The sequence below is a fragment of the Bidens hawaiensis genome, unplaced genomic scaffold (genome assembly GCF_021521415.1).
Source record: "Bidens hawaiensis isolate Kalapana, Puna unplaced genomic scaffold, B.hawaiensis_p1.1 tig00010132_1, whole genome shotgun sequence".
Classification (NCBI taxonomy): domain Eukaryota; kingdom Viridiplantae; phylum Streptophyta; class Magnoliopsida; order Asterales; family Asteraceae; genus Bidens; species Bidens hawaiensis.
Window position 1 is genome coordinate 91539 of NW_027491767.1, and position 24302 is coordinate 115840.

Consider the following 24302-nt stretch of genomic DNA (forward strand, 5'->3'; position numbering starts at 1 on the left):
ACATGAACAACACGAATTCACTAGTGATGTTAACAATGATTACGGCTTCCGCTAATAAAGTGATATCAGAGCCATGGTCGAAAATCGAAGAGAAAAGATCAAATTTACATGATCTTGGGAAGAAAAGAATGAAGACGGTAAAACGCGGATACGAATACGGGCGAGAAATCAACAATGATCTCGATCGTATAACCCCGCGATTACGCGCGATTGCAAAATTGAGACAAGATATTGCAATCTTAGAATTGGAAAAGGAATTAATGATAATTGAACATTCCGACGGTGATACATCTGAACCCGGACGGATTGATGAATGTGATACGGATTATGATGATAAAAAGGACGATACGGATACGGAATCAATAGAGAATTTGGTGGGTTATCAACGACACCAGAAAGGAACATGCAGCGATGACGAAGAACAAAAAGATTATCAGGCACGAAATATTGCATGCCTAAAGAAATCAAGTGACCAACGCAACCGGTCACCGACGATGATAAAGGAATCGAACGACAAGAATCGCGATGCTTTGTTCTTCAAAGAAGATATGGAAATTCATACAAGGGATAGACTACAACCAATTGAAAAAGAAACATTGCATCGACAGAAAAGAAAAAGAAAATCAGATTTTGTGACAAACTTTAGCGACCAAAGATTAAAGGCTTTAGTGACAAAAGTAAGACAATTTGTGACAAGAAGGAAATTTAGTGATCCTGGTTACGAAAATTTCCGGAAATCAAGAAGATCAAGAATCGACCAAGAAACAGTGGAACCACAAAGACATTTTTGTTATCGAAAACCGGGGCATACAATTCATAATAGTCTTATCAAATTTAAGGATGAATTAATTGCCTCTATAAAGGATACAATGAATGTTTGCATTCAACGTGAGAACATATATAAAAGCGAAGGTTATAAGGTGGTCATCATTAAAATGAGCACATGGGAAGAACAATATCGAATACGAGGGTACTTAATCAAGATCTACAAACTTATGGAAAAGGATCATGCATCCATAATTTCAAACAAAAGTTTGGATGGAAGTCACACAACTACAAGAAACCAATTATGAAAGGAATATGCAATGTTCATGGTTTATATGCAGTAAAGAAGAAGCCCTACACGAAGAAAAAGAAAAAGGAAATCTGTCAAAGACTTCAACGATGATAGTTTAATTTAGGGGATAGTATTAGATATTAAATTAAACATATATTATTATATGACAATTTATATTATATTATATCTAGACTTATGATAAGGATGTCGGGACATAGGATTAATTTAGGTTGATAATTACAACCGTTATTTTGACGGTTACATGCTCCCGTCAAACCGTTTCATTGTTGTATATATAAGCACATGTTGTAAACTTTTATGGTTACCAAGATATTCAATAAAATATCCATTCGTTCATACAAGAATTCGATTGCATGCTTTGTTTGTTTACACACACATTCGGCATGAACAACACGAATTCACTAATGATGTTAACGATGATTACGGCTTCCGCTAATATGGGGCATATGATGATCCCTAAGTATAATAATAATATATAGTAATTCATTGCATGAGATGCAAATTTCATCTAGTATTTCATTATTGTCTATCAAATAAGTACAATTCTAAATAAAATGAATGGCATTACCAATTGAATCTCAAACAACAGCATGTTTAATAACAATATATGCAAAGTACTAGTTTCAAGCAGTAGTAAAGAAGAACATAACACAAATATGATTCAGGCAAATGGAATGCGTGCTGGACATGTACTGGATTTAGGCAAACCCAATAGCAATGGCATGCTGTCGTGATTGGTATATGGTGGATCATACGACACTGTTTAGCGACGTTTGCCGTTGGTAAAGAGTATAAAGGCTTTTTATTTTTAAAGAATATTAAAAAGAAGCAAAACGTTTTTCTTTTACCACCACACATACCCCCACCACCATCTTGTTAGTGTGTTCTTGAACAGCCATGATACTGACCTCAACAAAACATTATATTAATTTCTTATTCAAGTTGTGTAATATTGATCATTCGATCAGTTGATGTGTTTCCATTGTGAAATTGGTTAATATGTTTTTCTTTTTTTTTTCAAATGGCAACTTACATTAAACCGGCAAACTAGGAAGACGCTAGAGCAACAACAAAGAAAAAACAACTTACAAACGAATTACAAAGAAAAACTACAACAATCTTCCCAATTTAAAACTATAAACGAGGACATGTTTTTATTCTTAAATAAGCCTAAAGATTTAATGGCTTCCATAACTTTATGCACTGTAATATTAATTAGCCTTTATTTTCAAAGACTGCCTTGTTTCTCGCCTCCCAGATAAACCAATGTCTTCCATGTAGAGCCTTCTACTTTTTATTGCTTAACGAGACAATTTTATGTATATCGAGGAGATTGAGAACCGTGAAAACAAGAATAGGAAGAATATTGCACCATGAGCATATGAAACCCCAAACCTGATTAGCGATTCACAATATTGTTAACCCCCCTAGTTCTTGGTCATTTGCTTGTGAATGAGAAAAGTGGCAATTTCTCCTACAAATGTGAATTTAAACAATTCACATGTGCAACATGAATTATATTCATGGCCAGCCCGTTTGTATAACAAACCCAAGCTAGGGCTTTGGGCCTCTAAAAATTTTGGGCCCGACTTCTTAGAAAAGTTATATGCCATAATGGTAGAACTTGATGCTTGTTTTTGGCAAACCAGCGATCAAATCTCACTTCCTCTATACAATTTTAGTGTTTTGAAGGTTTCACTAATTATTTTGTAGTACTTCAAGTACATACATTTCGCTTATCTTCAAATAAAGATTAAATAAATAACCTGAATGTATCGTTTTCAATTATAGCAAAAAATACAAGAAAAATACATAACATAAGTTTAGAACACACTATATAAGTGAAGACACTCATTATTTCTCAAAATTGATAATATATTTACATTATACTTGTAAATGTCCATGTTTAAATTGTCCATGTATTGTCCACTATCTTTTGAAGTATCTCCAATAAAGTTATTTTCATGTCGTGTCCTAACACATTTATATTTTAGTTGGTTTTTTATGAAAAAAATTCAAATATTGTCAAGCTTATGTTATAATGAGTTGGTGAGACTAATTTGGTTATATGTTTAACCTATTTATTTAATTAAATGTGAAGCACAATAGCAAAAAACATTGAAAAGAAGAATCCAGTTATTTTTTAAATGCCCTCACTTTTTTATTTGCTTAGGGTCATCAAAATAGTTGGGACGATGAAATATAACTATTCATTTTGCAATTTGTCATTTCTTTAATTGTCCAGATTACCGGTTTTTTCGTTTAATTACTGAGCTTTGCTTGGCAAATCAAAAGAAAGACGGGTAGTGTTAAAAAAGGTTAACATTAGTCTTGTTAACAAATTCTGGTGATATGAAAGTTGCCATTTGAAAAAAAAAATTGGCCATTTTTTTTTTCATTTTGCTATTTGTTAAAAGGAAAGGAAAATGATACCTTACAAATGTGCAAGTGAAACTGTAAGATACTAATTTGGTTTGGTTATGTTCACGCTCGCGGATCAAGTCGAGTGTACTATTTTTAGTTTGTAATTATTGTCGGTTCTAAATCCGGATAAAGAACAATAAAATGAAAAGAAGCTCCATGAAATTTCATTTTGTTATGCTTTTAAACCATTTAACATCATAACATTTTATTGATCATCCAATACGATACACTAAAACATTCATTACTACCATAACATATAACGTGTATACTAATGTGACTATTTCACAGTTACAATAATGTTACAACTAGCATATAAGAAATGCATCTACTTTCCATTACAATAAGTTTCGATGGTCCAAAGTTGAATATTAGTGGCCCTCATTCCTTTTAGTTCCATCTTTTGATAGCATATATTCAAAGAAAAAGTAGAGGGGAATTGAATATCAGAGGTAATTTTCCCACTAACTACGTACAATTCATATTCTACATATGTGAAAATAATTTTTTTAAAAATAGTGCATAAAATGTTTTATGCAATTATGCATGTGAATTGTGAATTATGAATTGTGATTATGACATGTGAATGACCTCTTTGTTAGAATGGAATCAGAATGGGAATAAGGAACCTACATTATAGCTCTATAAATATGTACGTAGTCTATAATCAGTATGCAGGATCAAGATCAATATACTTAATAGACAATTATCACTATATCTTTCCATCAACTTCTTGGGCTCATCATGGCATGAAATCCCAATCCCTTATTATCTTTATACTTGATTTAATCCCTAACTTTATTATATTTTTTTTCTCTAAACTATGAACATGGTCTCACTTATAATTGAATATTGCAGGACGGTAGTAAGCTATTGGGACCTTGGGGGGGGCATGGAGGAGTTGAATGGAATGATGGAGTACACACCGGAGTAAGAGAAATAACTCTTGTATATGGCAGTTGCATCGACTCAAGCGTAATATATGATAACAATGGTAAACCCTTTCCGGCACAAAAACATGGTGGCTTTGGTGGAATGAAATCGGCTCATGTAAATACATTCACTAAATTTCCACGCACTATATTTTTGGAATTTTTTATGGATAAATTTCAGATTAAGCTGCAATATCCTGAGGAGATCTTAGTAAGTGTTAGCGGGCACTATTGCCGTGTGGTCTATGGAGGTAGCCCTGTGATTCGGTCACTCACTTTAAAGACCAACAAAAGAACATGTGGGCCATTCGGGGTTGAAGAAGGAACACTCTTTAATTTAGTGTCCAATGGAGGCCATATTGTAGGGTTTACGGGAAGAGGCGGGTGGTTTCTGGATTCAGTCGGCTTTTACTTATCAAGACCTAAACCAAACCTCTCTCAAAGATTCAACATAATGTTAAAAGGATTTAACCATCTTGCTATAGGAGATGGTAAACACAACAAGACCAAAGGCTCAAAAGGTTATAGGGGATACTCATATGCATACGAGTAATCCCCACAGAATAATTTCTTTGTAATTCATAATTGCAGGAGATGCAATCAGTCTTTCATCTTGTATTTAGTTCTTATCTAACCAATAAGATAATACATGCAATTCTAATTAAAATAAATGACATTACTAGTTGAATCTCATTATCTCAAACAGCAGCATGTATGTGTTTCATAATAATATATTCAAAGTACTAGTTTCAACCAGTAGAACATAACATAGCATAGCATAAGCTCGGCTAGGCGCCTAGCTTGAGGTCATCTTCCTCAGCCTTCTCATCATTCTTCGCTGCCACCACGTGCCCCCGTAGGTTTTGGCAAGCTAATCGACACCCCGAGACCATAATCCTCCGCCACTTGCTGCATCAAACTGTTCACTTCACCTTCCGGAGTCGAAAGCACATACTCCCCGCCATCAAACTCTCCATAAACTATTAGAATATTAAACATCATATTTTTTATTCATCGTTTGTAATTATAACTTATGTACTTATATTACTCTTATTATTATTAGGATTAGTACAAGGGACGGATATGATTGTGACATATTAAATGACTGCTGCAACACTACCATTACAATTTACAAATGGTTACTGGCGCCAAAAGTCACACAGGTTGAGAAAACCGTTATTTACCCGCCCTTGTTCATGTATATATATCATGTAAATGTGATAATTGTGATTACCAAGATCTTTATGTTTTTTTTGCTGGATTAGGTGGTTTTACAAAAATAAAAGTAAATTTAGGTGGCTGACTAAATTTTAAGTGCTTTTAGATAATTTGCTATATCAAATAGCGGATTATGAGACACATCAGCTAAAACTTTTCAAGTAGTAATCCATGCCATCGTCCAAGTCCAAGTCATCATCCAAAAATGGTGGTTTGCGTAATCCGCTATTTCAGATAGCGGCTTCCACATGTCACAATTGGATAACTTGGATTGCCACAGCTCGGAAAAGAAGTACTTAAAATTTAGTCAGCCACTTAAAACTATTTTTCTTTGTAAAACCACCTAATTCAGCAAAAAAATCGATCTATCTGATCCTTGAAAGATCCTTTCTATCAATAAAACATCGTTTACATTATCCATTGTTGTGTATCCTTGTTATCAATTTCATATATAATTACCAATTGTTGTTGTGCACTTTCTCATACGTACTATACCCAAATCTAATTCATTGATAGTTAATCCGTCTGCTGATCACCTCCATATTCACAAACTGGCTAGCGTTGACTCAAGCGACTTGACGATCGAGCGCATTGCCTTACCAATTGTTGTATCGAGTCGTGTGACGACCGTCGAACCTTGACAATAACCTAAGATAATTCAACATGTATTTTAATATATAGAACCAAATGATTTATCATTTTTAATTACTTTATTATTGATAATATAATCTTTTAGCTGTATTTTCCAGACAAATTAATGATAATTATGTACAAAAAAATGTGTTAGAATGGAATCACAAATTTTGAATGTTTTATATATGCGCATTAAACAACTAACACCTTTTGTTTGCTCTTTATATCAACGGTAATTTGTGTACAATATATTCTTTTTTCTAGCAAATTCTTGCTCTTTTTATCAACCGTTGGTGGGACCGAAAAGGAATCAGAATGAAAATAAAAAAAGAAGTCGGAACATGTTTTACGTATGTAGAATATAAAATAATTAAAAACTCAAATAGAATCTCTGTATTACTATGTTTGCTACATTTATACCCAATTATCTTTGCATCTTCCTTGGAGTTAATCTTTCTAACAAGTAATTAGGTTCTTCATGGTATGCAAATCCTTAATATATGCTTAATTAATATTTTTTAAATTTGTTTTAACCCAAGCTATGCTCCCTTGCTAGCTTATGTTTATTTTAATAATGACATAACTGGTATATGAAATACATGGAACAGGATACAAACCTACAATTGGTACCATGGGGAGGAAATGTTGGCAAATATTGGGATGATGGAGTACACGGTGGAGTTAGAGGAATCACAGTTGTGTATTGTTAGCTGCATTGACTCGATCTTTGTAACATATGATAACGATGGTAAATCTTTTCTGGCACTAAAACATGGTGGCATGGGTGGAACCAAAAGTGCTCAGGTAAAATATTCTTAGATGAATTTAGGTGAATTTATTGTATACATTTTCTGAAACTTTTCTTGGTCGAATTTCAGATTAAACTGCAATTTCCTGAGGAAATCTTGGTAGGCGTCAGCGGGCATTTTTGCCCTGTGATCTATGGGGGTTTCCCAATGATTAGATCGCTTACTTTTAGGAGTAACCGGAGAACATTTGGGCCTTTTGGCGTGGAAGATGGAACACCATTTAATTTCTTCACAAATAGAGGCCACATTGTAGGTTTTTATGGAAGAAGTGGGTGGTTTTTGGATTCAATCGGGTTCCGGTTATCAACCCATAAACCAAAGCTATTCCAAAGGATCCAGATGATGATTAAAAGATATAACCGCCATGTTGTGGACGATGATGAAGATTGGAAAACCAAGGGCTCAAAAGGTCATAGTTGGGGCATTTGAGTATGTTAGTTTAGATTGTTATGTGTGCATTTAGTTGAGTCATTGTGTTATTTCATGTCCCTTGCAAGTTATTTTCTTGTAGAAGGAGATATATGCTAAATAAAAGAATCTCTCACAGGGTCGCAGTTTGTTGCATGACAAGTTGTCAAATTTTCATCTATAATTAAACAAAAATCTAGAAACTAATTATTCATGGTCGTCGATCCGTCAAAACTAGAACAATGACTCAATAAAATGAGTAGTACATATTATCAGTTGAATCTCCGGCAGCATTATGTTGTATTGTTGCGCCAAAATTGATATGTGATAACTGAATTATATATAGGCTGAGAAGAAACTATGAAATTCAAAATATGTATTCGATTAACTCTGAATCAGACTAAACTGAAATTGATCAATACAACGCCGGCAATTGTTTCTTGAACCGAAATGATGATTTTCGGAGCGATGCTAGCTTGGAAAAAACATATATAAATTACTTACTAAACGTACTAAAACTAAAGATTATAAATTTAACCCTTAACATTACTAACTAATACTAACTCATTGGGATTAATACCGACTATATCATAGGAACTTCAATTCTACAATTTCTTGTCCAGTCGGATTGATAGCTAAATTGCACAACTTGTGTATGTATATTTACTCGTGTGGCCTGAAGGGCCACCTTAGAGCCTTATGTTGTAGCATGCCTAGGCACGTTTTAAATCCAAGAATACATTAATATAGCAATATATTCATTACTACCAGAATATATAATGTTACAGCAAATCAGCAATTCTACTCACTTCAATGACTTCGACGGTGCAAAATTGAATATTGGTGGCACTTTTCTACATTATTCCTTCAGGTGCAATCTTTGGCAAGATATGGTATATATTCAAAGAAAAAGCAGAAAGGTGTGATAGGTGTTTTAATTTAAAAGGCACTGCTCTTTTTTCCCCACTAAATAAACCTGGTATGGAATGAGAATCAGTGCATATTTTATGCATGTGAATTGTAATTTTTTATTATGAAATGTGAATTAACCTCTTTGTTGGAATGGAATCAAAATCTTCTCTTTGTTGGAATGGAATCAGGGGCACTTTGTTTGCTCTATATAAGTAGTCTATAATTAGTGTGCAAGAGCAAGAGCATTAATACACACAGTTATCACTACATCTAATTTCTTTATAGAGACTTCTCTTTCCAGCAATTTCTTGAGCTCATTATGGCATGGAATCCCAATCCCTTATTATGTTAATACTTATTTTAATATGTTTTCTAAATTATATAATGGTCTCATTGGTATTTGAATATTGCAGGAAGGTAGTATACTATTGGGACCATGGGGAGGACATGGAGGGGCTGAATGGGATGATGGAGTACACACTGGAGTTAGAGAAATAACTCTAGTATATGGCAGTTGCATCGACTCAATCCGTGTAACATATGATAACAATGGTAAATCCTTTCTGGCTGAAAAACATGGTGGCAATGGTGGATCCAAATCTGCTCAGGTATATTTTTGCAAAATCTAATGGATCTTATTTATATGGAGTTATATTAAAATAACTTCTTATGGATTAATTACAGATTAAGTTTCAAATCCGGATGAGATTTTGATAAGTGTTAGTGGTCACTATTGTCCGGTCGTCTACGGAGGCAGTCCTGTGATTCGGTCACTCACTTTGAAGACCAACAAAAGGACATTTGGACCATTTGGGGTTGAAGAAGGAACACCCTTTAATTTCTTGACAAATGGAGGCCATATTGTCGGGTTTACTGGAAGAGGCGGGTGGTTTCTGGATTCACTCGGGTTCTACTTATCAAGCGCTAAACCAAACCTCTTTCAAAGATTCCACAAGATGTTTCACGGATTTAACCCTCTTGCTATAAGAGATGGTGAACAAAACAAAAGCAAAGGCTCAAAAGGTTATAGATGGGGCATATGAGTATCCCTAAATATAAGAATTTCTTTGTACTTCATTGCACAAGAGATGCAAATTTATCTACTATTTCATTCTTGTCTATCCAATAGTTACAATTCTAATTAAAATGAATGACATTACTAGTTGAATCTCATTATTTCAAACAACGCATGTACTTGTTTCATAATAACATATGCAAAGTACTAGTGTCACTCAAAAGGAATGTGCGTTCGACATGTTCTCAATTTAGGGCCCGTCTAACCTTGTAGTGACGACATGTTTTCGGCATAGGGTATTAGTCGTTGATACAAGAGATATAAAAAAGTTATTTAAAGAAAAAACAATATAAAGGCTTTTTATAATTACATAATATAAAAAAAGGCAAAAAAAGAAAAAAAATTATTTTGTCTATGCCAATGACATGTTGCCAGCCCTAATTTTTTTTACGGAACTAAACTTTCCCACCTCCCCAACCTCTAAATCGATAACATATCATAGCTATAGAGGTTGACTAGCTAGTCACAATTTTGAGAAACGCTATAGCCGCGGCATGTTGTCGCTACAAGTCTATTTATGCTGACGACACTTGCCGTCGCTATAGATGTTGTGAGCAAAGGGTCAAATTCTTGTAGTGAGTTCTTGAACAGCCATGATAATCACCTCAATAAAACATTCTGTTAATTGCCTATTCAACTTGTCTAGTCATTCACTTCATGTCATCACTATAGACGTTGTGAGCATAGGGTCAAATTCTTGTAGTGAGTTCTTGAACAGCCAATATACTCATCTCATCAAAACATTCTGTTAATTGCCTATTCAAGTTGTCTAGTCAGTCACTTCATGTGTTTTCATTGTGCAATTGGTTCATAATTAAGTGTAATTGCTTATTCAAGCTATTAGTCAACACATTTTTCTAAGTACACATTCTTCACATTTATTTTCCTACTCAATTGTAATTATTCTCTTTATTAGCTTTTCCTAGTTAATAGCTTATATTACTCTTGTAAACTAGCTTCTGTGATTGTATATATGTCAATAAAAGTGAAATGAAAAATATCATTAGAAATCATTTGTTTACAGTAATATGCTAGATTTGTGTCAGATTAATGCTAGACCTATGTCTCTATCTTTAATACCAATTTGTGGCATCTTGTTTCAAACTAACAATTTCTCCTACAAATGTAAATTTAAACAATTCTCATTTTGCTTCTTTTATATATGTCAAAAATAACCATTTTTTGCATAAAATTATTGGGTTTTGCTTGGCAGATCAAAAGAAAGACGGTTAGTGTTACAAGGTAAACGTAAACGTTAGTCTTGTAGACAAATTAATGGGTTCTTTTATCACCTTTTTTACATTTTTTTATATTTTGCAACGTATCGAGAGGAAAGAAAATGATTCCCTACAAATGTGCAAGTGAAACTACAAGATAATAATTTTGGTTTGGTTGTGCTCACACCCTCAGTTCAAGTGCAATATATCAATTTTGGTTTATAATTGCCCGTTCTAAGTCTTGATAAAGAATAATAAAATTGAAAAATGGCCTGAATTTTCATTTTGTTTTATGCCTCTAAACATATCGAGACGCTTCGAGACATGCGTATATACCATTTCACATTAAACATTTAACATTTTATATGTTGTTAGAATATTCAACCAAATTGGAAAGCTTAAATTATGGAGCAACAGTTGGGGTCAAATATTGACCACTATAATTAGAGAGTTCAAAGGCTGTCCATAATCTTCTCCCTATTAATCGGTTTATTTAGTTTCCTTGTATAGGTCCTAAGTTCTATATATATTGTGTATAATTGTCCCTTTGTAATATACTCGAAAAATATAATAAAAAATCCTCTGATTACCATTTGATCATGGTATCAGAGCACGTGTGATCCTGGTAATTCTGAACATCCTTAGCAAAAGATGACTAATAATGAAGCCTTGGCCAGTCAAATCCCCGATGAATTAACGATGCAGATTGCTGCCCTCCTAAGAAATGGTCTCGGAGCACAACAACAAACAGTGAACCCAAGAATTTATCCCTGGGGATTAAACTCGGTGGTGACAACTATGCCCTATGGGCAACCCTAATGAAGAAAGCAATCGAAGGAAGGGGGAGAGGTTCTCACATTATAGGGGAGCCGTCACCTCCGTCCAAAACAGATAACACATATACAAGGTGGGAACAAGATGATCAATGTGTTTTCACTTGGATTATCCAGAATCTTGAATCCAATTTGGTGAATAATGTCTCACAATATCCCACTGCAAAAGCCCTCTGGGATGGGTTAGCCACCACATATGGCTCTGGGACAGATTCGTTACAAGTATTTGATCTTCATAAAAGGGCTAATTTATTAAGGCAAGGGTCCGATACACTGGAAGACTTGTGAACAAACTGCAGAACATCTGGATGTCAATAGATAGGCGAGATCCAAACCCAATGAAGGATCCAGAAGACATTCAGATCTACAACAAGAAGACTCAAGAACAAAGACTCTATCAATTGCTAACAGCGGTTGATGACAAGATGGAACCAGTCAAGAGAGATATTCTTAAAAAGGATCCACTTCCTTCGGTAGAATCAGCATATGCCACAATACGAAGGGAAGTGGCCAGGCTTAATATACTAAAATCGGGCCCTTCCGATAGTGACTCGACTGAAATTGGAATGGGTTTGGGTGCCAAAGATTCCGCACAGAGATTTAAATTCCAACCCAAGGAGAAAGAAGATAAATCCAAGTTGTATTGCACTCACTGCAAGATGAAGAAACATACTAAAGAGTCATGTTTCAAACTAGTTGGCTATCCAGAATGGTGGGAGAACGGTCACAAGGAAAAAAATAACCAGCATTCCAGATCTGATGTCAAATGGGCTCGGGCTGCTAGTGGTGGTGAAGACCAGGCTGTAAAAGGGCAAGGAAGTAGCACCGGGTTTGGTGGAATGGCAGCGAACTCCGATGAAAAATCTGGAGGTAAAGGGTTTGAGAGTTGCATCACAAACCCCTCTGTTATTAATTTCTAATATTTTCCCCCAGATGCTTCTTTCTTTAACAGGCTTGACCGAAAGGTTTTAATGAAACCTATTAAATGCCCAAAGCCTGCCATGTTCACCCCAACTCCCAATCTAGGAAATCAAAGAACTGGATCTTTGATTGCGGGGCTACGGACACCATGTCCTATGATCTTAAAGACTTTGGTGACATGTCTTCTCCAAGAAAGTCTTATATTGAGACTGCTAGTGGAGAAATGGTAGAAGTCAAAGGGGGAGGGTCAATTACTTTTTCGAAAAAAATGGAAATTAAAAATTGTTTATACATTCCCTCACTATCCTCAAAGTTATTATCTGTTAGTCAAGTGACAAAACAACTCAACTGTGTGGTACTCATGTATCCAACTTTTTGCATTTTACAGGACATTCGTACGAAGGAGATCATTGGGCGTGGTACTGAATGAGGAGGTCTCTACTATGTTGATGAGGTAGTTCACAAGGGACATGCCATGCTTGCTCACGGAACAACCGAAAGGCAACTTTGGTTATGGCACCGGCGACTTGGTCATCCTTCTTTTGGCTATCTTAAAATTTTATTTCCTAGTCTTTTTTTAATAACACCATTCATGAGAAATGTGAAACCTGCATTCTTGCAAAAAATCATAGGGTATCATTTAATCAAAGTAATACTAGAGTTGAGTCTGTTTTTTCGTTAATCCATTCGGATGTTTGGGGTCCAGCACCAAATTCCACTAATAGTCAGTTCAGATACTTTATTTTATTTGTGGATGATTTCTCAAGAATGAATTGGATATACTTCATGAAACATAAGTCGAAAGTGCCAGAAATCTTTTTTTGTTTCTACAAAATGATTTTGACTCAATTTGGTAAGAAAATACAGATCCTCCGTTCTGATAACGGAACAGAATTCGTCAACCAAACAATGCAAAATTTTTTCAAAGCAAATGGCCTTATCCATCAAACCACTTGTCCTAACACCCCTCAACAAAACGGCACCTCGGAACGTAAAAACCGTACGCTTCTCGAAAAAACTCGTGCTATTATAATTGAATCTAGAGTCCCTCATTCTCTTTGGCCAGAAGCTCTTGCTACAGCTACATATCTTGCAAATCGTCTCCCAACCCAAATTCTTGGAAATAAAACTCCATTGCAAATGCTTGCCACTCAAGTAAAAATTCCATCTGTTATGACTTTACCACCTCGTGTCTTTGGTTGTTCGGTGTTTGTTCATATCCCCAAGATTAGTCGAAATAAACTTAGTCCGTGTGCAGAAAAGTGTATCTTTGTTGGATACGGTGTCCATCAAATGGGATATCGGTGCTACAATCCGGTCACTCGACGAGTCCATGTCACCATGGATTGTGACTTCTTAGAATCTGATTACTTTTATGACCACCAATCTCGTGCTCAGGGGGAGAAAGTAAGTGAATCACCCGATTGGCTGCTATATGAAAGTTTTGCCCTCAGGATGTTCCAACATAGTTGGTAGATGGTGCCACCGAACTCTCTTCTTCCAACACAAAAGAGACTGGCGAGGTAGCTTACACCACCAATGATTCTCCTGAAGACGATGTCCGACCAGAGATAAATGCCACTGATACAACCAACGAATCAGCCGAAGAGGTAAACAATTTACAATGTCATAATTCACCAAATGCTACAAATCATGACATTTCAGGGAGTCCACTTAATCATGACATTTCAGGGAGTCCAGTCGATGAACTTGAAACTTCGGTTCTTCCCCAAAGAAAAAATAGAGGGGTTCCTCCTAAGCGGTATTCACCGGAACACGTTCCTCGTGCTTTTATGTATCCGGTAAATACTAACAGGGAAATAATGGCTAAGATTGCAAAGGCTTTTTCAGCTACTGTCCTCTCTGAACAAATTCCTAATACAGCCCAAGAAGCTAAGAAGATGACCGAATGGCATGAGGCAATGAACACTGAAATGGAAGCTCTAAAAAGAAATTGCACGTGGGAGAAGTGTATGTTACCGCAAGGGAAGAAACCAGTCGGGTGTAGATGGGTATTTAATATAAAATATAAATCCGATGGCACCATTGAGCGACACAAGGCAAGTTTGGTTGCCAAAGGATATACACAAACATATGGTATCGACTACTCCGAAACGTTCTCTCCGGTTGCAAAAATTGACACTATCAGAGTTTTATTTTCAATAGCGGCAAACAAAGATTGGCCACTCCATCAATTTGATGTAAAGAATGCTTTCTTACATGGAGACTTGAAAGAAGAGGTGTATATGGAAGCCCCACCAGGGTTCTCTGACGATTTTCAAGAAAATGAGGTATGTAAACTAAAGAAGGCATTATATGGGCTCAAACAATCTCCGCGTGCATGGTTTGGGAGGTTTACAATGGCAATGAAACAATATGGCTACAAACAGAGTAATGGGGATCATACCTTGTTCTACAAAAGGAGAGGAGAACTGGTCACTTGTCTTATAATATATGTCGACGACATGATTATAACCGGGAGTGACAAAGAAGAAATTAGCTCGCTTCGGAAAAACCTCTTCAAAGAGTTCGAAAAGAAAGACCTTGGGGGATTGGAGTATTTCCTAGGGATCGAAGTCCTTAGGTCAAGAGAAGGGATTTATATCTCCCAACGGAAATATATATTGGATTTATTAGCTGAAGTTGGCATGGTGGATTGCAAACCAAATGACACTCCCATGGTTGTGAATCACAAACTAAAAATAATTGAAGGAGTCAAACCAGCGAGTAAAGAAAGGTACCAAAGGTTGGTGGGAAAATTGATTTACTTGGCTCACACTCGACCCGACATTGCATACGCGGTGGGAGTAGTTAGTCAATTCATGCACCATCCTCAAGAAGACCACATGGAGGCAGTAGTGAGGATTATTCGATATCTCAAGGGCACACCAGGAAGAGGCATATTTTTTAAGAAAAATGGACACCTAGATGTTGAAGTATTCACAGATGCTAATTGGGGAGGCAATCCTAACGACAAGCGATCAACTACCGGCTACTTTACTCTTCTTGGAGGTAACTTGGTGACTTGGAGGAGTAAGAAACAAAAAGTAGTATCACTGTCAAGTGCTGAATCAGAAGGGGAATTGTTAAGGGGATTACCGAGATACTTTGGTTAAAGAAGATAATGAAAGAAATCGGATTCCCTCTAAAGTGTCAAACTCAGCTAATGTGCAATAATAAAGCTGCGATTAAGATTTCAGAGAACCCGGTACAACATGATAGAACAAAGCATGTTGAAATAGATAGGCACTTCATAAAAGAAAAAATTGAAGATGGCACGGTCGAACTTCCGTTTGTTAGGTCTGAAGACCAACTAGCGGATATTGTGACATCTGCCCCGATCCGACCCGACCCAGGTACCCGTTTCCCTTATCCGATCTCTTTCTTTTATGATTTAATATTTATTTATACTTATATTTTACTTTTAATAATAATAATATATATTTTCCTTCCCGCCTCTTTCTCTCTTTTTCTTTCCGCCATCCCGTCCCTCTCCTTCTCTCTTTCCGCCTTCTTTTCCCTCTTGTCGCCGTCCCGCCCTTACGCCTTGTTTCCCTCTTTTTCTTCTAACTCTTTGCTTGTCCTTTGTTCCTTCCCGCCTAAGGTTGTCTGCGCTGCTCCACGCGCCAGACTCCTTACAAGGAATCCTGCGTGAAGACCACCTGTTTCAGCGATACGCGAGACGAACTCTTCTCGCAGCGCGCTAAGAATTGTAACTCTTCTCGCAGCGCGCTAAGAACGGTAGTTCTTCCCGCGACGCGCTAAGGATTTGTAGTTCTCGCAGCGCGCTAAGAATCGTAGTTCATCCCTCGACCCGCGAAGAATTATAGTTCTTCCCGCGGCGCGCTAGGAATTTTAGTTCCTCCCGCGGCGCGCTAAGAAATGTGATTCTTCCCGCGGCGCGCTTAGAAATGTAGTTCTTTCCGCGACGCGTTAAGGTTAGTTCTGTCTGCCTTCGCGCTCGCGCTCTCTTGACCTTCTGTGTTTGCCTTCGCGCCTTAGCCTTCTCGCGCTAAACCCTTTGAGTTTTCTTCTGTTGAATCTAGCCGTTTGCTTTTGTGTTGTCTTATCTTTTGAGCTGTTGACCTAATCTGCTTTATGTCTGAAAAGCCACTTTTGGCGCAGCATGCGCACCAACCCCATTGGTTGACAGAAAAAGCGACTGACATTATCTTTTGAGATCTGCTTTTGCCATGCTTGACCAGTACCTTTATCTGATCCGCCCATGCTTTTTACTGTTAACCTGTCAGCTTTATCTTACCCCCCCCCTGCAGCTGCCATATCTTTTGACATCTTTTGCTTTTGGATTCTTATGCTTTTTGATATCTTTTGCTTGATCCTGTTATAGATCCTTTCCCCTTTTCTAGGGATTATGTCTCCTAGGGTTTTCCTATATATAATAGTAATATTTTCATAACACTACACACACAAAACACTTAATCTCTCCTGTTTTCCTTGCTCTCTGCCGCCTCCCTCTCTGCCTCCGTCTTCCTCCCTGTTCTGTCCTGCTTTTCCGGTAATATATATAATAATTTACTTATTAATTATGCTAACTTATAATCAAAGACTTAAAACCAATCATTAAAACAATAATCTTATTTATAGGTTAACTTGTGCTTGTTTAAAGTTGGTTCTTGCTTTATCTTACACCGCATCGTTTATCAAGTGAGTAATCTCGTACCTAATCCCTTTTTGCTTTTAATGTTTTGGGATGTTCATGTGTTCATACAAACTTAGAGTCTTAAACTTGTTTATGAACTTTAGTCGCGCAGTATCCCATGTGTTGAGGATGTAGACTTGGCTGTTTATTTGTATGTGTGGATCATTAACCGTCTTGTCGGTCTATTCCGCAGTTCTCATGGTACCATTAGATGAACACGGGAGAACTATCGTTTATGATTTTCTCTTTTGTTTACACATGCACAGTTTGTCTTGTTTGTGAGCTCAATTGTGAGCACTGGCAGTCTTATGAATCTTAGAGTTGGTCCCGATCAGATTACACCCTTGTTGAAAACCAGACATACACATGTTGCGCGCAGATTTATTGTTATCTATGTACTGTATTAAACTTGATTTCTCACCAACACGCAAGTGTTTGACGTTTTATTTTAACACATGTTCAGGTTTGCAGTAGCTGTTTTGGAGCTTGTGGACACGTAGGAAGTTTTCTTTATTTTGGACCTAGATTAAAATGTATCAAGACAAGTTATTGTTGTTCGAATATTTTGCCTTATAATATATTGATTTATGTTGATTTATGTTATCTTGTGTTTACCCTGCGCGTGCGCGAACGAATGTATTTATTAAATATTGACACCCAATAGTGTCACGAGTAATGAAACAATATGTGGCGCCCCGATGTATAATCCGCCTTTGGTCGGGGTGTTATAGATTGGTATCAGAGCTCGTTGACTTTAGGATAGGTGGTTAGACGTAACGGCCTAGAATACCTAAGAGTCCCTTCTCGCGCATGAGAGAAATCTCATGTTTGCGCGCTTATTGTTAATTACTCGTTATTTATGAATATGCTCGCGCTTGCGCAGTATATGATTTTATGTTTTATTTCGCGATATTTCGATTTTTGTTGAATTTCGATTTTTATTGATTTTACTTACATGTTCGTTTGTTGGATTTGAAAATCCGAAAAGTCATGGTGATACATGAATAGTTGATTTTCAATTTCCCTTTACGATTATGTTCTGAGGTTGGAGACTTGAAAAGTCATGGTGATACATGAATTGTCAACCTCCAATACTCATTTTCTTGTATGTTTTATATTGAAGATTGAAAAGTCATGGTGATACATGAATCGTCAATCTCCAATACTCGTTTGCTCGTATATTTTAAATTGGGAATTCGGAAAGTCATGGTGATACATGGATTGTCGATTCTTGATTCGAATTTGTTACCTTTATTAAGTCTGCATTTAAAGTCATTTAATCTACTTTAACTTTTGATAGTATCTAACTCCGTGAAACCAAGCTTTATAAAGTTATACTTCGCGATAAAACCAAGATATTAACTAAAATTAAAACTTTTATAGAATGCCTCCGCTATCTCGCCGATTTCAGAGAAGAGAAGCCTCGCGCATGCGTAGACAGCAACGTTCCCAGGAAATGGCCGCCGCAATAGCCCAAGCTTTGAGCCAAAACAATACCAACACCTCTGGTTACAACATTAAGTCCTTTAACGCGGGTAACCCTCCAAAGTTCACAGGTCTTGAAGGAGCCACCGTGATGCTCCAGTGGCTTGAGAAGATAGAAAACACTTTCCTCCACACCCAATGCCCCTCAGACAGACGAACCCTATATGCTTCCAGTGTCCTGGAATCCAGAGCGCTTACATGGTGGAATGGAGTAGCTCATGCGCGTGGCGCAGAAGCTGCTTCCAGCATACTCTGGGAGGAATTTAAGGATCTCTTGACGCGAGAATTCTGCCCTCCCAACGAAGTAAAGCGCCTGGAGGAAGAATTTTGGAATCTTAAGCAATACAGCGGTGAAGCGCGCGAGTACGCGACGCGCTTCCACGAGCTAAGCTTACTGGTCCTTCACCTTGTTACCCCTTCCCGCCGAGCCATAGAGAAATTCCTTGGGGGTCTCCCCATGGAAATTCAAGATTCTGTATGGGCCAGAAACCCAGTAACCCTCTCTGACGCCATTGAGTTGGCCGCTGTGCTCAAAGACAACCATGTCAGAGCAGGAACCCTGTTCCTGCGGGGAACAGAAAAGACCAAACTCACCAAGACTATCCCTGAACCAACAGAAACCAAACCAGAATCCTCAAACCATAACCAGAAACGTAGGCGCAGACAAGCTTACGCGCTTACCAACCCGCCCATTGTCCAGCAACCCATTTATCAACCACCAGTTTACGCGCCAAACCCACTGTCAACCTACCCAACACCTCCTGTAGTCCACAACTATGCCTTAACCAATCCAGCACTCCCTGCCCCGCCAACTAAGAAACCTTATACAGGAAACCATCCCTTTTGCCCAACCTGTAGATTTCACCACCCAACCCAAACCCCGTGTCGACTTTGTAACCGATGTGGCCGTACTGGTCACACTGCTGAGAACTGTAGAGTCCTTCCCGCCAATCCAATTGCGCCAACACCACCAGTCTACCCGCAGAACCCACAACCAACCTACCAAAACCCACGACCCAGATCGTGCTTTAACTGTGGTGATCCCAGTCATTTCCGGAACGCGTGCCCGAGACTACAAGTGCAAATCACACAGGCGAATCCGGTGAACCAGATTTCAAACCAAGTGACGCGTGGACGAGCTTTTAACATAACCGCGCACCAAGCGCAAGCGAATAATGACGTAGTTAATGGTACATTTTTGCTTAACGGATTTTATGCTTCTGTACTTTTTGATACTGGCGCCGATCGAAGTTTTATCTCTCGCGCCTTCGAGCAGAAGCTTGCGCGACCGCGCAGCGATTTAAAAGAAGATTTTTCAGTTGAATTGGCTAACGGTGAAACTGTTTTAATTAGCTCTGTGATCAAGGATTGCACGCTTAACCTTAACGAAAACGATTTTCTGATCGATCTCATCCCCATGCCTCTTGGAAGCTTTGATGTTATTATTGGTATGGACTGGCTCTCGAATAATCGCGCCGAAGTTATTTGCGCCAAGAAGTTGATTCGCATTCCTCGAGAAAATGGTGATCTTCATATCTACGGCGAGAAACCCTCCCGCGGTCTTAAGCTTATGTCTTGCGCCGAAGCCCAAAGACTCATGCGGAAGAAGTGTATTGCATTCTTAGCCCATGTGGTTAAACCTGCTGAAGAAAAGAAGCTTCGCGATATCCCTGTTGTGCGTGATTTCCCTGAAGTTTTTCCTGATGATCTTCCTGGTATCCCTCCCGCTCGTGAAGTCGAGTTTCGTATTGATCTTGTCCCTGGTGCTTCCCCCGTGGCTAAATCTCCTTACCGTCTTGCGCCCGCTGAGATGCAAGAATTGGCAAGCCAACTTCAAGAGTTGACTGCTAAAGGATTCATCCGCCCTAGCTCTTCGCCCTGGGGTGCTCCGGTGTTGTTCGTTAAAAAGAAAGATGGATCGTTTCGCATGTGTATTGATTACCGCGAGTTGAACAAACTCACCATTAAAAACCGGTATCCCTTACCGCGTATTGACGACCTCTTTGATCAACTCCAAGGTGCCTCTTGTTTTTCCAAGATCGATCTCCGCTCTGGCTATCACCAGTTGCGCATCCGCGATGAAGATGTTCCGAAGACTGCTTTTCGAACTCGTTATGGCCATTTTGAATTCTTGGTCATGTCCTTCGGTTTAACCAACGCACCCGCCGTTTTCATGGATCTAATGAATCGGGTGTGTAGGCCTTTCTTGGATAAATTCGTGATTGTGTTTATCGATGACGTTCTGATTTATTCTAAGACCAAGGCCGAGCATGAGCAACATCTCCGATTGGTATTGCAAAAGCTTCGAACCGAGCAGCTCTATGCTAAGCTTTTCAAGTGTGAATTTTGGTCGGATGAAGTACAGTTTCTTGGCCATGTTGTTAACAAGATGGGTATTCATGTCGACCCATCCAAAATTGAAGCAATCAAGAACTGGATTACGCCATCCTCTCCTTCCGAGATCCGCTCCTTTCTGGGCTTAGCTGGTTACTACCGGCGATTCATTTCGAACTTCTCAAAGATCGCACTGCCTTTAACAGCTCTAACGCACAAAGGTAAACCGTATATTTGGGGCTCGAAGCAAGAAGAAGCCTTTCTATCGCTCAAGCGTTTGTTATGTGAAGCTCCTGTTCTTGCGCTACCTGAGGGTAATGATGATTTTGTCGTGTACTGCGATGCCTCCAACCAAGGTCTCGGTTGTGTTCTTATGCAACGAGGCAAGGTTATCGCTTACGCATCAAGGCAACTCAAGGTTCATGAAAAGAATTATACAACTCACGACCTCGAACTTGGTGCAGTTGTTTTTGCCTTGAAGATCTGGAGACACTACCTTTATGGTACTAAGTGTATCCTCTACACTGACCATAAAAGCCTTCAGCATATCTTTGATCAGAAGGAACTTAACATGAGGCAACGCCGATGGAACGAACTCATCAGCGATTACGATTGTGAGATCCGGTATCATCCTGGTAAGGCTAATGTGGTAGCCGATGCGCTCAGCCGAAAACCCTGCCAGCTTAACTGTATCTTGCCGCGCACGCATCTTCACTTCGCGCCGATCCAAAGCAACCTTGAATCGCGCATTCGTAACGCGCAGCGCGCATCCATCAGTAATGGTAACCTTCGCGCCGAGTTAGCGTGTGGCGCGGAAGCGCATTTTGTGCCTAATCTGAGTGGAATTCTCTGCTATCTCAATCGCATCTGGATTCCCTTTGATGAGAATCTTCGCGCTGATATCCTGAGTGAAGCGCACAAATCTCGGTATTCTATTCATCCCGGCGCTGATAAGATGTACAAGGATTTGCGCATTACTTATTGGTGGCCCGGTATGAAAAAGGATATTGCTGTGTTCGTAGCTAGATGCCTGACTTGTTCTAAAGTAAAATCTGAACACCAACGCCCATCTGGTTTGCTCGAACAACCAGAAATTCCTACGTGGAAATGGGAATGTGTAGCGATGGACTTTATTACCAAGTTACCTTTGACAGCAAGCAAACATGATAGCATTTGGGTAATAGTGGATCGTTTGACTAAGTCTGCTCACTTTCTGCCCATTCGTGAAAACTACCGTGTTGAGCAGCTCGCGCAGCTTTATGTCAAGGAAATTGTCTGCCGCCATGGTACTCCTTTGAGCATCATATCCGATCGCGATGGCCGTTTTATATCTCGCTTTTGGAAATCTCTCCAATCTGCGCTAGGAACTCGCTTGGACATGAGTACGGCATATCATCCCCAGACTGACGGTCAGTCTGAGCGAACTATTCAGACTCTTGAGGATATGCTTCGATCTTGTGTTCTTGATTTTGGAGGTAATTGGGATTCACACCTGCCTTTGATCGAGTTCTCTTATAATAACAGCTATCATTCCAGTATTGGTATGGCCCCATTTGAAGCACTTTACGGTCGTAAGTGCCGCTCCCCCGATTTGTTGGAGCGAAGTGGGTGAAACTCAAATCACAGGACCCGAACTTGTTCAAGAGACAACCGATAAAATCGCCAAGATCCGTGATCATCTGCTGACTGCCAGAAGCCGACAGAAGAGTTACGCAGATCGTAGGCGAAAGCCTCTCGAATTTCAAGTTGGTGATCTTGTTCTCCTCAAAGTGTCGCCCTGGAAAGGTGTTGTCCGCTTTGGGAAGAAAGGTAAGCTTGCTCCTCGTTATGTTGGTCCATTCAAGATTCTCGCGCGTGTGGGAAAAGTTGCCTACAGACTTGACCTACCGCCCGCGCTCAGTAATGTGCATCCAACGTTCCATGTATCCAATCTCAAGAAGTGTTTAGCTGACGAGAACCTTCACATTCCACTTGATGAAGTTCAAGTTGATGAAACTATGCATTTCGTTGAGAAGCCTGTTGAGATTATGGATCGCGAGGTAAAGCAAACCAAGCGCAGTCGTATCCCTATCGTGAAAGTTCGTTGGGAGTCCAAGCGCGGAGCCGAGTTTACATGGGAAAGGGAAGATCAAATGAAGATCAAGTACCCGCACCTGTTCTCTGCGCAACCTACTTCGAGATAAATTTCGGGACGAAATTTCTTAAAGTAGGGGAGACTGTGACATCTGCCCCGATCCGACCCGACCCAGGTACCCGTTTCCCTTATCCGATCTCTTTCTTTTATGATTTAATATTTATTTATACTTATATTTTACTTTTAATAATAATAATATATATTTTCCTTCCCGCCTCTTTCTCTCTTTTTCTTTCCGCCGTCCCGTCCCTCTCCTTCTCTCTTTCCGCCTTCTTTTCCCTCTTGTCGCCGTCCCGCCCTTACGCCTTGTTTCCCTCTTTTTCTTCTAACTCTTTGCTTGTCCTTTGTTCCTTCCCGCCTAAGGTTGTCTGCGCTGCTCCACGCGCCAGACTCCTTACAAGGAATCCTGCGTGAAGACCACCTGTTTCAGCGATACGCGAGACGAACTCTTCTCGCAGCGCGCTAAGAATTGTAACTCTTCTCGCAGCGCGCTAAGAACGGTAGTTCTTCCCACGACGCGCTAAGGATTTGTAGTTCTCGCAGCGCGCTAAGAATCGTAGTTCATCCCTCGACGCGCGAAGAATTATAGTTCTTCCCGCGGCGCGCTAGGAATTTTAGTTCCTCCCGCGGCGCGCTAAGAAATGTGATTCTTCCCGCGGCGCGCTTAGAAATGTAGTTCTTTCCGCGACGCTTTAAGGTTAGTTCTGTCTGCCTTCGCGCTCGCGCTCTCTTGACCTTCTGTGTCTGCCTTCGCGCCTTAGCCTTCTCGCGCTAAACCCTTTGAGTTTTCTTCTGTTGAATCTAGCCGTTTGCTTTTGTGTTGTCTTATCTTTTGAGCTGTTGACCTAATCTGCTTTATGTCTGAAAAGCCACTTTTGGCGCAGCATGCGCACCAACCCCATTGGTTGACAGAAAAAGCGACTGACATTATCTTTTGAGATCTGCTTTTGCCATGCTTGACCAGTACCTTTATCTGATCCGCCCATGCTTTTTACTGTTAACCTGTCAGCTTTATCTTACCCCCCCCTGCAGCTGCCATATCTTTTGACATCTTTTGCTTTTGGATTCTTATGCTTTTTGATATCTTTTGCTTGATCCTGTTATAGATCCTTTCCCCTTTTCTAGGGATTATGTCTCCTAGGGTTTTCCTATATATAATAGTAATATTTTCATAACACTACACACACAAAACACTTAATCTCTCCTGTTTTCCTTGCTCTCTGCCGCCTCCC

The 24302-nt window shown here is 39.0% G+C and overlaps 1 protein-coding gene across 1 annotated transcript in view; it reads left to right on the top strand.

Annotated features, from left to right (window-relative positions):
• Window positions 1–4144: 4144 nt before the first annotated feature.
• The window catches only part of LOC143534338 (jacalin-related lectin 3-like), a 76260-nt gene continuing 56102 nt past the window's right edge, over window positions 4145–24302 (top strand). The window contains exons 1-6 of the mRNA XM_077028846.1: window positions 4145–4549; window positions 4613–4981; window positions 6547–6632; window positions 6891–7086; window positions 7161–7500; window positions 8814–9019. Of these exons, the coding sequence (XP_076884961.1) occupies window positions 4535–4549; window positions 4613–4981; window positions 6547–6632; window positions 6891–7086; window positions 7161–7500; window positions 8814–9019 (1212 nt within the window). The 5' untranslated portion in view covers window positions 4145–4534. The remainder of the gene's footprint in view (window positions 4550–4612; window positions 4982–6546; window positions 6633–6890; window positions 7087–7160; window positions 7501–8813; window positions 9020–24302) is intronic.